The sequence below is a fragment of the Phalacrocorax aristotelis genome, chromosome Z, assembly GCF_949628215.1.
Source record: "Phalacrocorax aristotelis chromosome Z, bGulAri2.1, whole genome shotgun sequence".
NCBI classification, from domain to species: domain Eukaryota; kingdom Metazoa; phylum Chordata; class Aves; order Suliformes; family Phalacrocoracidae; genus Phalacrocorax; species Phalacrocorax aristotelis.
The window spans coordinates 69,577,350-69,600,869 of NC_134311.1; the positions used below are offsets into that span (position 1 = coordinate 69,577,350).

General features: G+C 43.0%; 1 protein-coding gene across 3 annotated transcripts in view; it reads left to right on the top strand.

Moving 5' to 3' along the window:
- The window catches only part of ADAMTS12 (ADAM metallopeptidase with thrombospondin type 1 motif 12), a 196,397-nt gene that overhangs the window by 62,587 nt on the left and 110,290 nt on the right, over positions 1-23,520 (top strand). For all 3 annotated transcript variants that reach the window (XM_075079144.1, XM_075079145.1, XM_075079147.1), the window contains exon 3: positions 3,490-3,664. In XM_075079144.1, coding sequence (XP_074935245.1) covers positions 3,490-3,664 — 175 coding nt within the window. The remainder of the gene's footprint in view (positions 1-3,489; positions 3,665-23,520) is intronic.

Here is a 23,520-nt window from a genome sequence, read left to right on the forward strand (position 1 = left end):
ACCTCCCCTGCTTGGCTCGCTTACCAGCTGCATCAGGAAGTTATCTCCCACACACTCCAGGAACCTCCGAGACTGCTTTCTCTCTGCTGCATTGTCTTTCCAGCAGATATCTGGTAAGTTGAAGTCTCCCACGAGAACAAGGGCTAGAGATTGTGAGACTTCAGCCAACTGCTTGTAGAGTACTTCATCTGTCTCCTCATCCTGGTTGGGTGGTCCATAACAGACTCCCACCAGGATGTCTGCCTTATTGGCCTTCCCCTGACCCTTACCCATAAGGACTCAACCTTACCATTACCGTCATTGAGTTCTAGACAGTTAAAACTCTCTAAGATACAAGGCTACGGCTCCAGCTCTCCTGCCTTGCCTGTCCCTTCTAAAGTGCTTGTAGCCATCCGTTGCAGTGCTCCAGTTGTGCGAGTCATCCCACCATGTTTCCGTGATGGTGACCACATCATAGTTTCCCTAGCACGCAGTGGCTTCTAGCTCCTCCTGTTGATTGCCCATGCTGCGTGTGTTGGTATAAATGCACTTCAGTTGATCTGTTGATCTCTTTTCCAAAACAGGCATGCCACCCCTAGGCTCATTCCTAGCAAGCCTCGTTTTATCCCCTTCCCCCTTCCTATCTAGTTTAATGCTCTCTCAGTGAGGCCGGCTAACTCCTGAGCCAGAATCCTTTTCCCCCTTTGCGACAGGTGAACCCCATCTGTCTCCAGCAGGTCTGGTGCCATGTAAACTGCCCCTTGATCAATAAACCCAGAATTCCACCGCTGGCACCAGCCTCTGAGCCACGCGTTAATGAGATGGGAATTCCTGTTCCTTTCCATATGTCTCCCAGCTACCGATGGAACAGAGGAAAACTCTACCTGTGCTCGTGACCCTTCAAAGCAATCGCCCCAGCTCTCTGAAGTCCCTTTTGACTGTTTTTGCACCTCTCTCAGCTACCTCATCACTGCTGACCTGAACAACCACTAGCAGATAATAATCAGATCCTTTTACTAGCCTAGGGAGCTTCCTGGTAATGCTCTTATCCTTGCCCAAGGGAAGCAGCAGACCTCCCTATGGGATGGGTCTGGTTGGCATAGCGGGCTCTCTGTTCCCCTCAGAAGGGAGTCACCTACGACAATTACCCTTCTTTTTTTCTTACCAGTGTCCGTTGTAATGTGTGGGGCTGACTGGTTCCCCCTAGTCAACCCCTTGGGTGGATCACTGTCTGTATCTTCATCCTCCTGGCTCTGGGGTTCCAGAGCCTCATACCTATTGTGTAAGGGCACCTGGGGCAGGGGGGCGAAGTCAGCCGGGAAAGGATTCGCTTACTGCGCCGAGCAGGGATCCGCATCCATCTTCCGTCTCTTGGGTCCCCTCCCTCTGCCTGGCGGCACAAGGGCAGGGAAGCCACTCCTTCTCTTGATGCTTCTATCTGGTGCGTTCGTCTCCGGGATGGTAGGGAATGGCTCCACCAGCCTATCTCCCTCTCGCATTCCCTGATACTCCTTAGTCTTGCAACTTCTTTCAGCTCTGCCACCATGCTGAGCAGATCCTCCACCTGCTCGCACCTCACACAGGTCCTGTCTCGGGAGCCCTCCATGACTGGAGCAAGGCTTTGGCACTCCCCGCAGCCAGAGACCTGGGTGGCTGCATGCTTTAGCGGGAGTTCTGTCTGCATCGCCACATACCTCCTGGCGATGGCTCTTGTCCGAGCAGAGACCATGGCTAAGTCTTTTCCGGGAGAGCGCAGACCACGAGGAGAGCTCGCCAGCTGCCTGCTCGCCCTGCCTGCGCGAACTGCCGCGCCACGCCCTGCCTGCCCGTCCGGGTCACCACGCGCCTGGTCGCTCGCGCTCCCATGGGGCCCGTTTAAATCTCCTGCCGTTGCCCCAGCAACGCTCAAGCCCCGTCTGCCTCGCTCGCGAGAGCAGCCGGTTGGTTTTGGCGCGAGGGCCCCACCGGGCTCGTTATCGGGTTCCCTGGCACAGGAAACCCCCTTTTCTACCCCAATCTAGCGCCCAGTCGCAGGACGTACCGTTGCTGCCGCCGCATGCCTCGCCGACTGAGTCAACCAAGACTTTCAGAATATCCAGGGAAGATTGAATCCTGTGGAATGAAAAGAAATGGGCAAAGACTGGTGATGGTGCTTTGATTCCTTGAGCAGCAGGAAGAAAGCCACATCTACAAATTTCCTGCTCTAGCCTCTGTATAGGCATTGGGCCTGTGATAATCAGAGTGGAGGCAGAAGGTATCTAGTAGAGGAGACTTTGAAGCACATTGTGTGGAGATCTCACCAAGCTGCCTTTGGGCTCCTAGTACATAAGGCTTATGGTTGCTTATTTTTTGAGAATACTTTTCTTCCATTCATATGATTTCCGTCTTGTCGTTACCCTCGTACTGGCTTTCCCAACAGTCCAGGAAAACTGTAAGACCTTGGAGTGTTTCAAAAGGGTTTTAAATTTGTCTGTCCTTTTAAGTTTGAATACAGCAGCTGGAGGAATACAGTGTTGCTGCGTTTTTTCCTGCTCCAGAGAAAGTTAAGAAGGCTACACTGACCACAGGAAAAAGTAAAGAGGAAACAAAGCCATAGAAGTGGGATATCTCAGCCTCGTGTCACAACCCCATGTGGGCTGGGATGTCAGTAGATCCTTTGCTTTAGATTTACTACTGCTCCATATATGTTGAAGTGGAAGGCCTATACAATGGTTTTGCAATGTTAGCAATCCCTGCAAAAATGCTAAGACACAAGGGACCAAGGCCATGCCCAGCTGCATGTGTCTCTTAGGTCATGGCAGAGGGAGGTGTAAACTAATCCTGTGTAGTCCAGATGGATATCAAAGGCTGTGTAGCTCAGTCAAAGCTGGGAGGGTGATACAGAAGTTATAGCCTGAGAAATGTTACCAGCCTTTGTTATGCAGGTCTATTGTATGATCACAATAGCTTGCTTTAATTCTTGAAAAGCTACTTATTTCTTCTGTTGAAAGCCTGAGAGCCGGGTGGGTTTGTAGTCTGAGCCGAGGGTGGACCACGCAGTCCAGCTCATCTGAACGGTTGTGTAATCTGACTGAGGAATCACAGCTAGGAGCAGAATTGTGCTTTGCACTTACGAAACAGCTTCTATTCAGGGCTTGTTCTCCGAGGATGCAAAACACCAAAAGAACAAGGTGCAACTCTTTCTAGTGCATCACGTTTGACAGATTAACTTTTGACCTTTCACTGGCTTTGTACAAATATGGGCCTCTGCCTCTGTATAGAGGATTTCAGGTTATTAGGAAGAAGGTATTTTTTTCTATTCCCCTTTGGAGTGTTACATCTTTGTGAGGTACAAAGCAACCTTGATGTATGCAGCAAAATAAACGCTGAAGAACTGTGGTTTTCATATTTCTGCAGTGTAATGACTGGCTTATAAGAAAAGCTCAGGTATGGTGATATGAAAAGACACTATTTTATTTTTGACTTACAGTACTGGACAGTAGAGATTAACTCTTTTGTGCTTATTTTCAGACTGGATATTTCCATCTGCCCCATGGAGACTACTTCATTGAGCCCATTAAAAAGCATCCACAGAAGGATGGGACACCCCATCCCCATATTATCTATGGGGCGAATAACCTTCAAAATGCTTTGAGGAGGAGACGGGCGATCCCGGTGGAAAAAGAACAAGCATGTGGACTGAATGGTACAAATATTGCTGGATTTCTGCCTATTTGCTTTCTGCATCTTTTTAAGCAGCTTTTATTTTCCAGTGTGTCTTTCCTGCTGCCAGGCTTTTAAAAAATTATGTAAAAAGTGATTATGCAAAATGAGAGCATCTCAGTCAAAACATCCTAGAAGCCACCCATCTGGGTTCCTTTCTGAAAACCTAAATCCCCCTTATGACTGCTGGAATATGTTTTTTGCACCATTGATCCTTTCTACCCCCACTTTTTTCTCCAGCCAGAACTGTTCAGTGAGTTTGAGTTGAATTCTTGAGTAGTTCTGGGATGACAAGAATTGCAGTCATTATGATTTTTTGTAAAATATTCTCAGTCCATGCAAATACTGTCCTCAACATAAAATATGCCTCCTTTAATCCATGGTTTAAATTTAGCATTTCTAGATTCTCCGTGACAGTTATCAAAATTTTAAAGACTTTTATTTGGTTGTTCTGGAAGTAGAATGCAAGGCATCAACAGCAAGTTTTGTAGAAGCATAAGTAAATATTGGTGCAGTAATAATCAGCATTGTGGCTTTTGGGAAAATAAACTAATACACTATCCTAGAAGGGAAGAGTATATCTAGAGGGTAGTTGCCATCTCCTAGTTACAGAATGAGTTCCTTTATTTAATAAAACCATTTTCTTGATTGACTTCATACCAAAAATTTATATACCTTGCATTGATTTTTAATCTTCAGTCATGACCTCTGCTGAAGTTTTACTGCTGTTTAATATGAATTGATAAATTAAAGAAGCAAACAAAAACTCAGCCCCACTGTATTTCTTGTCATAGACCTGCTTTCTACATCTTGCATGCTGGCCAAGAGCAGTGTGAAATAATACCTGGGGGAAACTAGAAGGGTGATTGCTAGCGGGGGAGTTATTCAATCTTCTGTGATACTGGACAGGTGAGGATAAGGAAGAGCCGTAAGAATTAATATGAATGTTGTTTCTTACTATTTTTTGTCAAATAAAAATTATTTTCTGTTTCTTCTGATGACTGCTCAATTAAATGAGAGGAATTAGTTTAGATTTGCCTGTGAAGAATGAGGAAATGTTCCTGCCTAGTGTCTTCCAGGTTTCTTTTATGCATGAAATAACATCTGTAAGCAACAATTTTAAGTATGGAGAGGAGATAGGAGATACCCGGGATCATGCTATGTATTTGCTTTATGTAGCCCGCTTATTTCCTTTCTGCCTCACACTTTTTACCACTTGTATCTTCCTTCAAAGTCCTGAGGAATGAGACAGAAAAAGACTGGCCATACCTGGATGCTGGGAAAAATTGAGTGTAGCTTCCCTGAGATTTCATCACTTAGACTAGCTATGTTTGCTCTTATACGCTTTCAAATTTAAACTGCCTGTCTGATGTTATTCATTCTAATGTCACAGAACTATTCCTGGTGGTAATAATATGTTCATGATATTCCAGGCTAGCAAAGGGAGTGTCTTATGCATTAACATGCATTAACGAAGTAATATACTGCCATTTATGTGTCTATGTTTAACTGATTCAATCAGCCTTTAGAGGTAACATCTGCTTTTGGCCAAGCAGTAATCTGTTTGACTCTCACAAAAGTTAAGTAATCAGTGTGAAAAATGCATGGGGAAAAGAAAGCATTTCCTTCATTACATTTTTGCCCTTTGTGTGACAGGATATAACGATCATTGGTCCCTCTAAAGGCCTTAACTCTTAATTTGGGTGTTATGTTTTCTTATCCCACTTCTGTGGTAGCCAGCTCTTCAACAAGGGTAGAAAAAAGAAAGTAATCAGTGTCATCTCCTGTTCACATTATGCATTGTCAAAGAGCAATTGCTCTTGTTAGAAGTGAAATACAGAGCAAAAAAGGAAGGTGAGTTAATTCTTGCTTTCTGTGCTAAATATATTCACTACACAGGCTTTGGGGAATACTTGGTGCATAAATAAATTTTAAAAGTGGTAAGTTGACTATTCCCCCTTTTCAAGACCTCAAGCACTTCATGCTGTTAAGTTTGATGCCAGAAGTCTGGTACACCCACATGATATCACAGATGGCCCAGAGTAATGCCTTTTGGGATCCCTTTAAAGCAAAATAATTTAATCTTCCAGTTCACATTTAATTGTAGAAATGAATTCTATTTTACAGCTTAAATATCATGACCATTTTGTATTCTCAGCCCTAGCTTTGTCCCCACTGGTTTGTGGCTTAACTGATGAACAGTTACCTGCCATATTTCTTGTAGGAACTGGTTTTCAGAATCAAATATTTTAACCCTGTGGACTGGTATTCATCATATGGAGTGTCTGCTTTTGTTTATTTGAGTTCTGATTCTGTTTTTCTTTAAATTTAAGCTAAGTCAGTTGAGTCATTTCTAAGACTTATGCTTGGAAACCCTTTGTGTGCCCAGGCTAAAATGTGCTGGTGATTTTTGTTTGGAAAAGTTAAACCACTTGGATGCTTTCAAGTCAGCGTACAAAGCTGGGTGTTGATAATTTTTTAGTCAGAACTAACCTGTCAGGTAAGGAATATAAAGACTAGTTGTATAAGCAAAATCAAGAGAGAGGAATTAGCTTGGGAGGGAATAGGCAGAGGATGCTGACCTCCTGTGCAGTCTTTTTAAAGCTATTTTTTAATGCAAGGACCATGTAACTTCTTGGAAGAAGTCCTATGCAGCATCCTCGTGACATTTACTGTGGCAATAATCACATGAATCTCCAGCTCAAACCTGCTTGTCATGTCTCATCTCTACATACAGTAATACTTTGGCATCAGTTACATTCCTGTGCTCTTGCAATAATTATGTTAATTAGTTTATAATTTTCAGTTAACTGTTTCAGGTATTTGGAGAAAAATCTCTGTAGTAAATGATGTAAATTAAAACTAGGTTTGTGCTGTACACTTCCACTGCTGCTTAAGCAACTGCCAGATGACTCAGTCATTAGCTGCATGCAAAATCAAGTGCTAATCTTGAAAGTAGCATTGCGATACTGTACATTGCAAGCTGCTGTCTTACTGTATCATTTGAAATCTTTGTGAGAAGTAGCAAAAATGATAAATGAAAAGTGTCCCTGAGCTTGATAAATAACCCTTCTAATCATTTGTGCCTGTAGGAGAGGAAACTAAGGATTTTGGGATTTGTTTAGTTTTTCTAAATAGGTTATTTTGGAAACTTGACAGTGCTCTGAGATACAATGCAAGAGAGAAGGAATTATCCTCCGTTGTACAAAATAAGAAAAGATCTCCTCCTGTTTCTTTCTGTTTGTTTTCATGCAGTCTGCCACAAGGTATTGGTTTGTTTGTGAGCTGCAAAATGGAGTTGTTTTGCAAAGGTTGTGAACAAAAATGCTATGATGGAGCCCTTTTTGACTCAGTACTACAGAGGGGACTGATATGATACGAATAGATGGACTTTTCTTGGACTGGTGAGGTAGTCAGGTTGCTTTCTTTCAGAAAAGGGTAGCTGAGTTTATTCAGACTGCAACCCGGTGATTGCTGCAGTAGTAGGCTGTAATAAGGAACTACGGAAAGAAAGGTTTGTGGTATTAAAGTAGATCTCCTGAGAATACTGAACTGGAGCTTTAGGAGTACATAAGTTATCATATGCTTTGCCCTCATTTTGGCATTGAAAAAATTTCATAGATAAGTTCCACACAGATCAGAAGTTAGGATTCGTTTGGGTTGTAGATGGACCTCCAACTCCTTGTCTGCAGAGGAACTATAAATCTTATAACTGAAAATTCTGCATTTGGAGCAATTTTGCATTGGACCTGTGATGGGAAAAGTCAGGGGTGGGAGGGAGGAGACAGAGGCCGGGTGCTGCCTGAAATGAACAGAGGGGTGAGGGGACCTGAAGGAACAGAGCAACATCATCTTTGCAAAACTGGTTAAGTCTTTTGAATGATGGCTTGGTGGCATAGCTCATTTAAAAGGTGACTAGAATGCCATTAAGCTGTTTCAGACAGTAGTTACCTGTGGTTCTTCCTAAGGATTGTGTCTGAGTGCAGGATTTTATTCACAGAATCAAAGAATAGTAAGGGTTGGAAGGGACCTCTGGAGATCATCTCATCCTACCCCCTGCTTGAGCAGGCACGCCTACAGCAGGGGGCACAGGAACGTGTCCAGGTGGGTTTGAATGTCTTCAGGGAAGGAGACTCCACAACCCCTCTGGGCAGCCTGTTCCACTGCTCTGGCACCCTCACAGGAAAGAAGTTTTTCCTCATATTCAGGTGTAATTTCCTGTGTTCCAACTGGTGCCCATTGCCCCTTGGCCTGTCATTGGGCACCACTGAAGAGAGTCTGGTCCCATCCTCTTGACACCCACCCTTTTGATATTTATAAGCATTGATAAGATACTCCCTCAATCTTCTCTTCTGCAGGCTGAATAAACCCAGGTCTCTCAGCCTTTCTTCATAAGGGAGATGCCTCAGTCCCCTGATGATCTTTGCAGCTCTCTGCTGGAGTTGCTCAAGCAGTTCCCTGTCCTTCTTGAACGGGGAAGCCCAGAACTGAACACAGTACTCCAAATGTGGCCTCACTAGGGCAAAGTAGAGGGGGAGGATAACCTCCCTCAACCTGCTGGCCACTCTCCTTTTAATGCACCCTGGGACACCATTGGCCTTCTTGCCCACAAGGGCACAGTGCTGGCTCAGGGTCACCTTGCTGCCCACCAGCACTCCCAGGGCCTTCTCAGCAGAGCCACTTTCCAGCAGGTCATCGCCCAGCCTGTGCTGGTGCATGGGGTTGTTCCTCCCCAGGTGCAGGACCTTGCCCTTGCTTTTGATGAATTTCATGAGGTTGCCCTGGGCCCAGCTCTCCAGCATGTCCAGGTCTCACTGGATGGCAAGACAGCCTTGCGGTGTATCAGCCACTCCTCCCAGCTTGGTATCATCAGCAAACTTGCTGATGGTACACTCTGTTCATTCTTCCAGGTCATTGATGAGTATATTGAACAGGCCTGGACCCAGCACAGACCCCTGTGGAACACCACTAGTTCAGTCATGGTCTTGCGTTTTGATGATTAATTTGATACTGCCAGAGGATTCTCTTCAATTTTTCTGTCTGCAAGTGTACAGCATAAACTGTTAGTCTTGGCTTTTGACAGTGAAGTCCTTTGTTAAGCCCCTTGGAAGAGGGAGGGAAAAGAAGCCCAGGACACTCTTTTATTCTCGTAGGGAACCTATCTTTTTTTTTTGAAGAACTTTTGGCCAATGTAAGCAGCCTTGCTTGCTGGCAGAACCCCGGTACATGCTGTGTAGCTTCCATATCTTTTAAAGAATTATGCTGACATTTTTCCAGTATTTGTTTATCCTGTATTTAACCACATCAGTTTCAATTCAGGTTAATTTGCTTAGTTTCTCCAAAACAGAGACTGTTATTCTTAGGATGGAAAGTTCACACATCAAATTGTATTAACTGAGATTAATTCAATGTAGAGGGAAGAACATCTTTTTCCCTGCATCCCTCAGCTTTCTAAGAACAGGCTCTACTGACCTGTTCAGAAGATGCTTGTCATGAAAGTGAATAGATACATTCTGTCAGAAACCCTTTATTTTAAAGCAGGAACAACAAAACAAACAGCCTGCAGGAGTACGTGGAGAATGTCTCATCTCTGGAGCAGTTTGCATTGAAATGAAAACAGTGAGTGCCTGCTTGTGCAGACAGCAGATTTAGCATTTCAGGGGTATGGTACCTGGGAAAGAAGACATGATAGCTGTTTTGTTCTAGCAGTGGATGAAACAATTGCTGCTAACTGGTATCAAGAGATTGTTTCCCCTCCAAATGAGCTCATGAAATGAAAGCAGAAGATTTTAACTTTCTTTCAGGTTTCAGGATAAATTTGTTTTTTTTTTCAGTTGCTCTCTGGAGTTTATTAGAAGCTCATCAGAGATAAGATAGATTTTTTTTCATAGTGTAGTCCTTTGCTTCTCCAGAAAAAGGAGTAGTCATCTTCTATTTCTAAAACCTCTGGATTCTGGGCTGGGGAGATAAGAATCCTTCAACTTTGAGTTTCTAACGTCTGACTTATGAATTTAAGACTTCTGTGTTCATTTCACTTTGTTGTCAAAATCCTGTTACTTCTAACAAATGAGCAGGTGCAAATGTGTAGCCTTTCTAAGCAATAAAAAGGAGTCTAGGTTTCATTAATATACAGAGGTTTAATAAATATGTTTACTATTAATTGAACTTTAGGTTTTAAGAACACAGGGGAAGGTTCTTGTCTATTAACTCGAGTAGCCTAGCAGTTAAATACTTGAGTTTAAGCTAGTTGTGTTACAAGCTGGGTCCTTTTATAGTTAGTGGAGTAGAACAGTCATTGTCCACAGCTGATTTATCCTATCCTAAGATGACATCTTTGACTTTTGGGATTAATTGTCCTTGGGAGCTCTAGTTACAAGCAGTAGAAATATTGGTAGAGGAGAAAGGAATAAGATACTGTATTTTGTGCAATTCTCCCTCTCCAGTTAAATGAGTGCAGAGACAAAACGAGAACTTTCTCCAAGAGAATCCAAAGTCTCTGCTGAACAGGGGCCAGAGAAACCTCAGTGCTGGCAGAGTGCTGGCCCCTGCTTTCTCAGTCCTGGATTGTTTTCTCATCTTCTTCTCTTTTCTGCTGGAATTTAACATTCAGTATTTCGCTAGCTCCTACTAACTGAAACCAGGTGCTTTCCATATATACTTATGTTGTGCAGGAGGTAAGGGAGGAAAATGTGGAAAAAGGAGGTGTTGTTATGATGTGATAATAGTCACTTCTTGCCACCAGAAGGCATCAGAAACATGATACACTTTCTCACTCAATTACTGAGTAAATTTTAAAGTTCTGTGACAGGCCATTTTCCAAATAATATGAGTCAAAACTATAAGGAGGGAAAAATCAGCTTCAATGTGTTTTAGTGGAATCTTCCTGTTCAGTCTCTGTGCCACTGGAAAGAAATAGTGTTTGCTACACCATGCTTGCTTACTGCACTTGCTTTCCTGTAGTTTAAAGGGTAGACAGTGGTCTCTTCCATGTCTTCATTAAAACTCATCAGATTGAGGAGTCTTAGTCTGGATCCAGACTGCATTTAGTTCAGCATTTCTAACAGTGTACTGTTGTAGAGTACTACAATCTGCTCTTGCTCTGTGGCTACAGTGTTCCGTATCAAACTGTGTGTGATGCTGTTGCACTTTTTGACTATTGCCATTGATTGGGTAAGCAAATGCTTTGGTAATGTAAATGTTAAAATGCTGCGATATTGATTAAGAGAGCAATAGCAAGCTTTAAAATTAAACTGTTACCTGTCACATGCCATGCCGTGAACAATTGTCAAAGTTATTTGCACAGCTGAAATAGAAAACCCAGAAAGCTAAGCTGCATTTAGGAAACATTTTTGTTGCAGGGGTTTGAAAATTTGCTCAAAACACTTGACCCATTAATGAAATAGTATTGGCAAAGCTGTTCAGCCTTCAGTTTGGTTAGTGCCAGATTTCTCAACCATACTGAACTCTCTGTGAACTTTCTAAAAAGAAAGTACAATTACCATATTATTTCTGGGCAGATCACAGATTTCTAATTCTTCTGAGAAGTGCTGGGCTTGTGCTGTGGGGCTAATGCACTGATATGGGCTCAGTGTTCACAATTAGTTTCTCCGAAGTCTGCATATCCTGATGAACCTCTGGCAGCCTCCTATGATATGTGACCCACTTTAAACAGGTGTCTGAGCACAGTTTTTCTGCATGAAACACAGTTTCCTTGCAGCTTGTCCACTCCTTACTTAGGGCTGGTGTTCTTCACTCCATGCTCCCAGCATTTGCTTGAACCTGGATGAATTTTGTGTACTTGGAGAGACTCCTCTGGATGAATTGTACGTAAAAGGAGACTGTAATACTCCTCTCACCATAGATCTTAGCTTTATGATTAGTTGGGAACAAGGGGAACTGTGTAACTCAGGAAGTCATAAGATTTTTTCTATCTACCACTACTTCAGTCATCTTAGAATCAAATCATTAAGGTTGGAAAAGACCTCTAGGATCATCATGTCCAACCATCAACCCACCCCCGCCACGCCTCCTAAACCATGTCCCGAAGTGCCATGTCTGCACGGTTTCTGAACACCCCCAGGGGTGGCAACTCCACCACCTCTCTGGGCAGCCTATTCCAATGCCTGACCACTCTTTCAGTGAAGAAATTTTTCCCAATATCCAATCTAAACCTCCTCTGATGCAGCTTGAAGCCCTTTCCTCTTGTCCTATTGCCAGTTCCTTGGGAGAAGAGACTGACCCCCACCTCACTCCAGCCTTCTTTCAGGTAGTTGTAGAGGGTGATAGGATCTCCCCGCAGCCTACTTTTCTCCAGACTAAACCACCCCAGTTCCCTCAGCTGCTCCTCATAAGACTTGCTCTCCACACCGTTCACCAGCTTCGGTGCCCTTATTTGGACACAGTCCAGCACCTCAATGTCCTTCTTATAGTGAGGGGTAGTAGAGAACTGTAAGCTCTCTCCTTTTTAGGTAGAAGTGGGGCCGTATCTGGACTTAACCACACCACACACTATTACTCAGTAGCGTGTTCTGGGGTGCACAGATCCTATTCTGCACTCCTGATCATCTGCTGAGTAGGATGAAGTTCTTAACTCCAGTGATGGGTTCTCAAGGGGACCATTCTCATAATGAATTTCTGGCAATATTGAGTAGCTTGGGATGTTGTGTTTAGTAGGCGCAATTTCACTAGACAGCAGTCTACGAAGGGCATCTTCTGTAGCCCAGGATATAATTTCTGACACAGGTCTTTATGTCTGAACTGCTTTTAAATTAGTTTGCTGAAAACAGAGATCTGTCTCAACACAGATTTAGTGATCTACTGGACTTGCTAGCTGAATTTGATTTGTCGTGTAAGATTTCTAGTAGGGTCAGGTTAGTTTCACAGTGCTTATGTAAAGATTACTTGTTGCAGGGTATCTTTGCAAATAATGGCACTTTACTGTGTACTATTTCTGAACTGTTCTGAAAAAGCTGTATGTAAATAACAGACTGGAGGAACATTATTCGCTTAAAGATCATACAAAATTAAACACTTTTTTTTTTCTAGAAAAAGGAATTGTCCAACAGAAGTAGGCATTCACCTTTATGCAGAAGAAGTATCCAGAAGATTGCTGTGCTAAAAGCTATAGCAAATGTTTTTAGCTGATGCCCTTAAATACTGTACTTGTTTGAAGACTTTGTAGAACCATTTGTCGCATGTCGAAGTTTCTGTATGAAAAAGAATATTGATTTTTTTCCATGATCTCTTCTATATTTTCTGCTTTTCTACTCTTGCAGATATTCATCTTAAACTTACTTCAGCCAACAATGTAATCAGATGGCTTAGCTGAAAAAACCTATGTATTCTTTTCCTCTTTAAATAACAAATGATGAAGTCTGTGCGTATAAAGTTGACTGTTAAATTAGAGAAAGTCTCTTCTAAACCATTCTAATAAGGCTCAAGAAACACTGCCCAAAATAAATCTTTGTGCAAAATATAAAGTCCAAAACCCTGATGTCCTTTATTTCTAAAAAAAAAAAAGCTCTAACTCCATGCTGTCTCTCATTTGTACTAATTTAAAAAAAAGTCTTTAGACATTTTGCTCAGCTGAAAAACAGTGTTTGAGTTGAAGCTGCAGAGAGATAGATTTTTGTATTTTAAATACTTTTTAAACACAGCTTCAGTCTGAGTATTTCGTTCTGCCAAAGTTAGAATCAGCAGCAAGTTTCTTGCCTGCCTGTGCTCTAAACAAGCTGAATCAAGTTCCTTCCTCTCTGATCTGCACTGTTGTCAGCTGAGCCCCCAGTCTGGATTCACCTCAGTTCCGTGGAGGTTTGGATTTGGATCAAAGTCTTCTTTCAGATGCTGCAGTTTTAACAAGGGATCATTCATGACATTTTCTGTATTACTTGCCTGACATTCTCCAGATAGAATATTCACTGAACCACTCTGTGCTTTATGGTATTTTCTTTTCAGTGTCCCAGTTGCATCCATTGCCCATAATGAGGTGCTTCTGTCAGTCAGGTCTTCCTCAGAGGAGATGGAAGGAGATGAGAGGGATGAAATATCATCTGCTGGGGAGGTAGTGAGGAAGAAGGGCAGTAAAAGAAGGGAGTTTCCTGCAAAGCCCAGACTGGTAACATTGGCACGCAGCTGAAAGTTGTCCAAGCAGAGATAGCCTTAACACTGGGGAATGAATTAATGAACAGTCCTTTCCCCAGCTGACAGATGTGACCTGGCTTTATCCATGATTATTCATTTTTAGGTATTTTTTTTCTCCTTAAGCTATAATTAATCATACTGTTTTATGATGTGTGTGAACTGGATGTTTCTTTCAGGGAAACCTATCTGCATTTTTCTCTCTTTCTGGTCCTGCTCATTTACATACCTTTATAATTTCAAGGCTACCTAGAGAGAAGAGGAGCCAGTGACTTTCTGCAAATGAAAACTGAGATTGTCATTTAGAAAATAACAGAGGCTGAATCTGTTGACAGGGCTTTGCTTGATTCTCTTTCCACAGGAGTGCGAATTTCAAAGCTCAAACCCAGTTCTAAGAAAACACTTTCAAACTTCTTGGTATTTTAGTGTGGGAGTCCCAATAGCTCCTGTCTTTGAGGGATTCTGGCATAGTTTTCTGTAGGCGGCAAACCACAGGGAGTCCAGTTAATTATTAGCTGGTGTTACTGGTGAACCTTCACCTTATGTATGACAAAAGTGGAAGCAAATTAATGGGGTCGTGACATCCAACAGGTTATAATGCCCCTGACAACCAGTCTCTGATAGGAAACCAGGATCAGGGGAAAAAGTCACTCTCAAAACTCAGGCTAAAACTAGAAGGAACCTTTAGTCTGTGCAATGGTACACATGAAGAGTGGAGAATGGCACCAGTGACCCCAAGATGGTGTTATCACAACAGGAGTGCTTGTGCAAGGTGCCTGGTGGCAGAGGTCCTTAACCTCTCACATGCAAAGATGCTGTTGGCTGCATCCCCTGAGGTGCCTTGATGCCATTTGCACTGTTCCTCCCCTTGCCCCTTCTACCAGTTTACAGATGCCTTTGTCAGCTCTCCCCAGTTGCAGGACTGAGTAGGTGGGTGATGGGCAGTCCTTGCTCTGCTGTTTCAATAGCTGTTGTCTGCACATGGGTGCCTCTTCAGAGGCTTAATGAGGCAAAATGAAATCTTGTGTGCTGAGTTCAAGTAGGAGAACCTCCGTGGCTATCTTTCAAAATGTCATGAAGCTGAAAAACGTTGTTATCAGGACCTGCTTCTAAGAATAGCAAACATTAAAAGCAGTATGTATCTGAGATCTTCAAGATGTTCTATTAGCACAATTCATTTCAATAACTCCCAGAGTGACTAACCCCTTCTCAAGCCCAGGCTCAGCGGTGAGTCCTCACCTGTAAGAGCTGCTCTTGAAGTGCTGATGTTTGCTGCAGAAGCACAGCAGTGTTGGGGCTGAGGCTCCGAATGCTGTATTGCTTAGTAACACCATCTGAATTACAAGACATTTGGCCTCAGCCAAGGACAACGATGCTCTTCAAAGTGCTAACGTGTTTTTTCCTTTAAGGATGCTAGTGGGATTGGTATAGTTTAAATACAGTGGAGGAGTGGAATGGAAAAAACAACAGCTGGTCCGGAGAAAGGCCAAATAAACTCTGTTATATAAGACCAAAGATAAAAAAGTTATAGTATGTGCAGTATTTCTTAAAGGTAATCACATCAAACCTTGAAAGAATAGCATTTCATTTCAAGATTAATTCCAGACTGTCTTTCTCTTCTTTTCATTAGTAATCTGAACTTAAACCAAACTAATCAAAAGGCATAGTTTAACTACCACTTCGAAGACCTATTCTGTGAGTAGCCATTTCTCTTTTACAACACAGACATTATACATTAATTTAGTTGGGATACTTTACATTTCTTAAACTATCTTTGGAGCATATAAAACTGAGATTTTTTTTTAAAAACAATTCAAGTTTCTAGAATTATGGGTGAACAGTAATGGCTGTTTTCCATGTATAACAAACTGCTGTGCCAGGAATGTTCACTTACTGATGGATGGTGCGTTCATGAGAACTTGGCCCCTGTGTATGTCATGCCTCCAATGTGAAGATCTTCAGACAGGTGTATGAAGACTGGGAGATAGGGAAAATGAGGCACAGAATTTCACTGACTTGACACCTGCCACCCAGCACTATCCACTCCTCCATCTTGCTTTCAAATTTTGTCTTATGTGATTGTGCCAAAAAGATTGAATGGGCTACAGTATTCTAGAGAAGTATCTTTTTGTTTTGGTGTTGTCGTGGTTGAATGCCAGCTGGCAACCAAGCACCACACAGCTGCTTGCTCATCCTCCCCGCCCCAGTGGGATGGGGGAGAGAATCTGAGGAGCAAAAGTAAGAAAATTCATGGGTTGAAGTAAAAACAGTTTGATAATTGAAATAAATAATAATAATAATAATAATGATGGTGATGATTATGATGATGAAAACAATGAGAGAGAGAGAAAGGGAAACAAACCCTAGGAAAAACAAGTGATGCAACTGCTGACTACCCACCAATGGGTGCCCAGCCTGTCCCCGAGCAGGAATTGCTGCCCCTGGCCTACTGTCCCCAGCTTATATACTGGGCATGATGTCCTATCGTATGGAATATACCTCTGGACAGTGTGGGTCAGCTGTCCCAGCTGTGATCCCTCCCAGCTTCCTGTGCACCTGGCAGAGCATTGCTTGCAAGGTGGAAAGTCCTTGACTTAGTGTAAGCACTGCTCAGCAACAGCTAAAACATTAGTGCGTTATCAACATTACTCTCATCCTAAATCCAAAATACAGCACTGTTCCATCTACACTGAAGAAAATTTACTCTATCCCAGCCAAAAACAGGACAGTTGTTTCTGTAGTTCTTTGCTGATGAGCAAAGGAATAGGATCCAGCCATTCTCTCCAGCTTTCACCCGTGCTCACTGGTAATGGCTTATGCTCATCCTGGTGCTCAGTCCCACCATAATGAAAATAAGTCATAATAGCTTTGACTGATGTCTGGAAAAAGTGCTATTTTCTCCATAATTCTAGAGGAAGGCAGGAAGGAAGGAAAAGCAGGAAGGAAGGAAAAGCAGGAAGGAAAAGCAGGTGAAATTTTACATTTACAGAATTTAGATTAGAAGGCAAATATCAGGACTTGTGCAGTCAATTACAATAGCTAATTAGTTCTGTTATAAAATTAATGGGGTTAGTTATTTCCTTGCTTTGTTAGTTCAGATAAATGCTTTCTGAATATTCCAATCTGTTGGCATCTTTAGACTGATTTGTCACTTCTAGGCTTTTATATAGTAAAGCTCAATGGTAGTCAGTGAAATGCCTAGAGACACTGCTGGATTTTTCTGCAAGCTTGAGTTTTGCTATGGAAACTGCCATATTTCCAAAGGATCTGGAGCTCCTGAAATGAGAGTGGGGCAGGCACAGTGGCAGCCTGGAAGAAGTGAAGCAGAACTGTCAGCTAAGATGTGTTTGCCAGGGAGTGTTGAATTACACTTCATTTTGGAAGCACAGACCAGCTTTATTTGCCCTCTATTCATGCTACAAGATCCACCACAGTATGTTAAAAATGCCCTCACGGGAAGGTGCGGAGGCAGTTGTTCCTTCTAGATCTGCAGAACTGCTGTGGGTGAAGGATGCAGGGAGCACTGCTAAGCTGGCTGTACTCATGCAGGGCTCTTGGTGTAGACTAATTTTTCTTGATTCTCAGGTGGATCTGGCTCCATGACTTGAATACCATGGTGTTTCAGCCTGGCTGCTGTGCCAAGCCCAGTGTGCTGCAGTAATTTCTGGTTCATCCTGTGTAAACTTACCTTTTCCTGAATTAATGAGCATGTACAGTGTGTAAAATGAGAGCATTGGAGAATTCCTGACAATAGCAATAACACATGAAGTAGCTAATACAAATACCAAATTGGGGTTTCATCTTTGCTTCACTAATAGCCAAGGGCAGTAGTTTTTCAACAGGGTTTTCGGAGTATTTGGAAAGCAGTGATTACTGTCTTGCTTTTTAGCTTGTAAAACCCCTTTCCAGTCCTGTTAGTGCATGCTACCTATTAACTTTAAGAAACTGTTTTGGGAGAAAAAAAAGGTGAAAATGAATGTGTTTACATACATGAGCTAGATAAAGTGTCAAAATGCAGTGCTAAAACAAAGCCTGGCAATTTATATAAAGAACGCTAATGGACCTTCTGTTCAGCTCCTTTGATAATTGAAAATGTTTTGTTTAAAAGTTATGAGGGGTACTCCAAACACTTTATATTGGGTTTTAGAGTATTTTTCTTACACCTCCTTCTCCCTGTGTATATTTTGCTAAAAAATTGAGTCTTTGATGTGCTACCGTGTACAGTAGGTGGTTTTATGGCTGACATAAAGGATACCTTCTGGTAAGTTTTGAAAAAAATGGGGTTCTGTCTTCTATGTTAATAGACCTAAGATAAGATGCAGAAGAAAAAAGACAGGGTAATCTAGATTATTTTCTTAGTATTCTTCTGTTCTTTTGTGTTATAAGTCAGGATTTCAAGGCAGCTAAGAGCCAGTTTTTAAACTATTGGTTATAAGACCAGGAAATTCTCATTGTCAGTACTCAGTGAAATAGTCCCATGGGGATGCTTCATTAATTCATATAAGTAAATGCATCCTCATATATTTTTACTTTGGTATTTAGGACCTAGGATCAAATTATTTCTTAGCCAGTCAGTCCTGCAAATACTAAGACAAAGATCTGTCTAGAATGATTTTTTTTTAAATTTTACCAGTTTTATGTTTGGATGTGAAATAATTTATTTCTGTCTAGTGCTGTATAATCGGACTGTCATGCTACAGCTGGAGAACTCTCTTAAATCCAGTCTTGAAATGGTATTTTTAGCTGAATTCTTGACTTATTTTCACACCTGGAAAAGTTAAAGTAGGTGAATCTGTCTTCTTGAAATGTACCCAAATTTTTGTCGTGGCAGTGCCAAAGAATAAGGGGATGCCAGCTCCGGGGTGGTTTCAACTAAGTTCCCCAATTCCTATGCACATGGATATCCAGTAACCTCTCTGTTGACACCTTGAAAGTGATTATTTGAAACATGTCACAGTTTAAGCTGTACATTTTGAAAGCTGAACTTGAAACTATTATTTCTTAGAAATGTGAACACATTTGAGTTACTGAGTGATAAAAATACCCTGAAAATACTAATCCAATGCCAGAATGTGTAGCAAAAAACATGCATTGTAAATGTACAGAATAGCCACAAAGGCAGGTAATTTATAGGATGAACATAAGTAGACATCTTCTTTAATAACTTTGCGTGAAAAATTTTGTTTAAAAGATGGCAGTGGTATTTTGAACACTATTACTTTTTATCTGTAGGGTGAGTGCTGATCTGGCACTTACTCTTGTATTGTAACACTGTAGATATTCATGGCAAACACTATTCTGACATGATGAGGCTACATTTGTGCTAATAAATACTGTGGTATTCTTTGGCATTGCTGCCAAGTAGCACAGAACAGTCTGTGTGCATACATTAAATTTCCTCAGCCTTCTGAACAGAATGGCCAGGTCCTGACTACTGAGAGGAATTCCAGGCCTGTGTCAGGGCCTGTGCCATGCTCAGGAATTGATTGAGAGCATGCTTGTTGGGCCTCACTGAGGCCATGCTAGGAATCATCCACTTTAACAGAGTAGGCAAACAAGTTCCAGTGCCTGAGAGTGTTTGTTCCATGACTATATTTAAATTATTGGAGAAGGCAAAGCCTGATAGGGCAAATTTTTGTCTGTTTTTGGTGAGGAGGGTACTTGAGAGGATGGAGTGCCATTTTGATCCATGAAGCTTTGCGAGTGGCATTATATATCCATGGTACACAAAGAGCATGTCACCTGGAGAGGAACTAAATTAATGGGGAGTGCTCTGTGCCCTGGCAGAGCATCTCTCTTGGGGCAGATGCCCTGCTGGCAAGGGTGGCTTAGAAATACAAGGATGCCATTGACAGAAATACAAAGGTGTCAGCTTTTTATAGCTGAGGGTCAAGGAGGGATAAGCCAGTTATATTAGAGTAGGGGAAATCCTCATCACGTCAAAATACAAAAGTCAAATAGGAGTGCATGAGGATTGCTTCTCCATATGGAAATATGCAAGTGATTTTTCAGGAGTGATTTCTGCTACCAGCTGCTGAGTTATGACCAAGAGTTTGGTCATTTGACTTTTACAATGTTTCTTTGACTGAATTAATTTTAAGGTATCAACATTAATTTGTTAATACTTTTAGTTGACCTGATGCTATGTTATTCATGACAGAAATAGCAGACTGAAGATTTTCTGCAGCTCTGGACAGTATTAATATGTCAGAGTAGCACTTTCTTAGCCACTTAAATCTACATCCAGACAACCAGTTAAGGCAAACAACAAGTTAAGCATTAAAGTAATTAAAGAAATTAACACTGTAATAGTATTTTGATGAATACTCTCCATGCTAACTAATAGCAAGTCAAGAATATGAATCATTACTAACTGCTGTTACAAAATAGTGTTTCTGAGGTTTTTTTTTAGTTGCAGAATAAATTGGTTTGGGTGAGGAAGAAATTAATATTTTGTACAGTTTTAATTTATGTCCAGCTAAATATTGGCTAAACTATGATAATTTCTTGCTCTTATTTTCATAGAATCATAGAATCATTAAGGTTGGAAAAGACCCTTAAGATCATTGAGTCCAACCGCTAACCTATCACTGCCAAGTCCACCACTAAACCATACCCTCAAGCACCACGTCTACCCTCCTTTTAAATACCTCCAGGGATGGAGACTCCACCACCTCCCTGGGCAGCCTGCTCCAATATTTGACAACCCTTTCGATGAAGAAGTTTTTTCTAATGTCCAACCTAAACTTCCCCTGGTGCAGTTTGAGGCCATTTCCTCTCATCCTGTCGCTTGTTACTAGGGAGAAGGGTCCGACCCCCACCTCTCTACAACCTCCTTTCAGGTAGTTGCAGAGAGCGATAAGGTCTCCCCTCAGCCTCCTCTTCTCCAGACTAAACAACCCCAGCTCCCTCAGCCGCTCCTCATAAGGTTTGTTCTCCACACCCTTCACCAACTTCATTGCCGTTCTTTGGACACGCTCCAGCATCTCAATGTTCTTCTTGTAGTGAGGGGCCCAAAACTGAACACAGCAGTTGAGGTGCGGCCTCACCAGTGCCGAGTACAGGGGCACGATCACCTCCCTGCTCCTGCTGGCCACACTATTGCTGATACAAGCCAGGGTGCCATTGGCCTTCTTGGCTGCCTGGGCACACTGCTGGCTCATGTTCAGCCGGCTGTCAACCAACACCCCCAGGTCCTTTTCCTCCAGGCAGCTCTCCAGCCACTCCTCCCCAGGCCTGTAGCATTGCATGGGGTTGTTGTGACCCAAGTGCAGGACCCGGCACTTGGCCTTGTTGCATCTCATATCGTTTGCTCTGGCCAAACGATCCAGCCTGTCCAGGTCCCTCTGTAGGGCCTTCCTGCCCTCCAGCAGATCGACACTTCCACCCAGCTTGGTGTCATCTGCAAACTGGTGAGGGTGCACTCAATCCCCTCATCCCAATCATGAATGGAGATATTGAACAGGACCGGCCCCAGCACTGAGCCCTGGCGAACACCGCTCATGACCGGCCACCAACTGGGTGTGACTCCATTCACTACCGCTCTCTGGGTTTAGCTGTCCAGCCAGTTTTTAACCCAGCACAGAGTGCACTTGTCGAAGTCGTCAGCTGCTAGCTTCTCCAGGAGGATGCTGTGGGAGACAGTGTCAAAGACCTTACTAAAGTCCAAGTAGACAATGTCCACAGCCTTCCCCTCATCCATTAAGCAGGTCACCTTATCATAGAAGGAGACCAGGTTAGTGAGGCAGGACCTCCCTTTCATAAACCCATGCTGGCTGAGCCCAATTCCCTGGGTGTCCCACATGTGCTGCGTAATGGTATTCAAGATGATCTGCTCCATGACCTTTCCCGGCACCGAGGTCAGACTGACAGGCCTGTAGTTCCCCGGATCCTCCTTCCAACCCTTCTTGTAGAGGGGCATCATATTTGCTAGTTTCCAGTCATCTGGGACCTCCCCGGTTGACCAGGACTGCTGATAAATGATGGAGAGTGGCTTTGCAAGCCTCTCTGCCAGCTCCCTCAGTACCCTCGGGTGGATCCCATCCGGCCCCATGCACTTGTGAACATCCAGGTGAAGGAGCAGGTTGGTGACTGCCACCTCTACAGCAACTGGGACTTCATTCTGCATACTATCTCCATCTCCCAGCCCAGGGGCCTGACAACCCCGAGGATGACCAGTCTGACTATTAAAGACTGAGGCAAAGAAAGCATTAAGTACCTCAGCCTTCTCCTCATCTTTCCTGGCAAGGTTACCTTCCGCATCCAACAAAGGAGGGAGATTTTCCCTGGCCCTCCTTTTGTCACTGATGTATTTATAAACACATTTGTTGTTATCTTTAATGGTGGCGGCCAGTCTAAGTTCCAGCTGGGCCTTCGCCTTCCTAATCTTTTCCCTGCATAACCTCACAACACCCTTGTAGTCCTCCTGAGTCACCTGCCCCTTCCTCCAAAGGTGGTAAGCTCTCCTTTTTTTCCTGAGTTCCAGCCAAAGCTCCCTATTCAGCCAAGCCGGTCTTCTCCCCCGCCTGCTCAACTTATGGCACATGGGGACGGCCTGCTCCTGCGCCTTTGAGACTTCCTTCTTTAATAACACCCAGCCTTCCTGGACTCCTTTGCCCTTCAGGACTGCCTCCCAAGGGACTCTGTTTATCAGACGCCTTAACAATCCAAAGTCTGCCCTTCTGAAGTTCAGGGTAGCAGTTTTGCTGACCCTTTTCTTACTTCTCCAAGAATCGAGAACTCTATCATGTCATGGTCGCTGAGCCCAAGACAGCCTCAACCACCACATCACCCACCAGGCCTTCTCTGTTCGCAAAGAGCAGGTCTAGCGGGGCACCTCCCCTGCTTGGCTCGCTTACCAGCTGCGTCAGGAAGTTATCTCCCACACACTCCAGGAACCTCCCAGACTGCTTTCTCTCTGCTGCGTTGTGTTTCCAGCAGATATCTGGTAAGTTGAAGTCTCCCACAAGAACAAGGGCTAGAGATTGTGAGACTTCAGCCAACTGCTTGTAGAGTACTTCATCTGTCTCCTCATCCTGGTTGGGTGGTCTATAACAGACTCCCACCAGGATGTCTGCCTTATTGGCCTTCCCCTGACCCTTACCCATAAGGACTCAACCTTACCATTACCGTCATTGAGTTCTAGACAGTTAAAACTCTCTAAGATACAAGGCTACGGCTCCAGCTCTCCTGCCTTGCCTGTCCCTTCTAAAGTGCTTGTAGCCATCCGTTGCAGTGCTCCAGTTGTGTGAGTCATCCCACCATGTTTCTGTTGGCTTGCTCATACGTGTAGAAATGTTAAATTTTTTGAACTGTCTTGCAGATGCATTATGGATCATTAGTGGTCAAGAAACACTGCTAAGAATACTTCAGGCAGTCTGTAACTTCAGGGGGTCAACTTTGACAGTTAAGACTAGATAAATAACAAATATGAGCTATACTGGGTGCCACTGCTAAGTTTAACTTCTTGCCACATTTTTTTGCAATCTGTGTAAATACTATCAGGTTTTGTTCTTTTTGCCACGGTGTGAATGAATCAAATACGGAACTATAAAGAGAGGTGAAATGTAATGTGTTTTAAGGTGCTATCTTAAATAATCTCTTTGTGTAGAAAACAGTGAGATAAGTGTCTATAAGGTAGAGGCCCAATGTACTGTTAATACTGCCCAAATGCAAAAAACTCTGCAAAATTACTATTTTTGG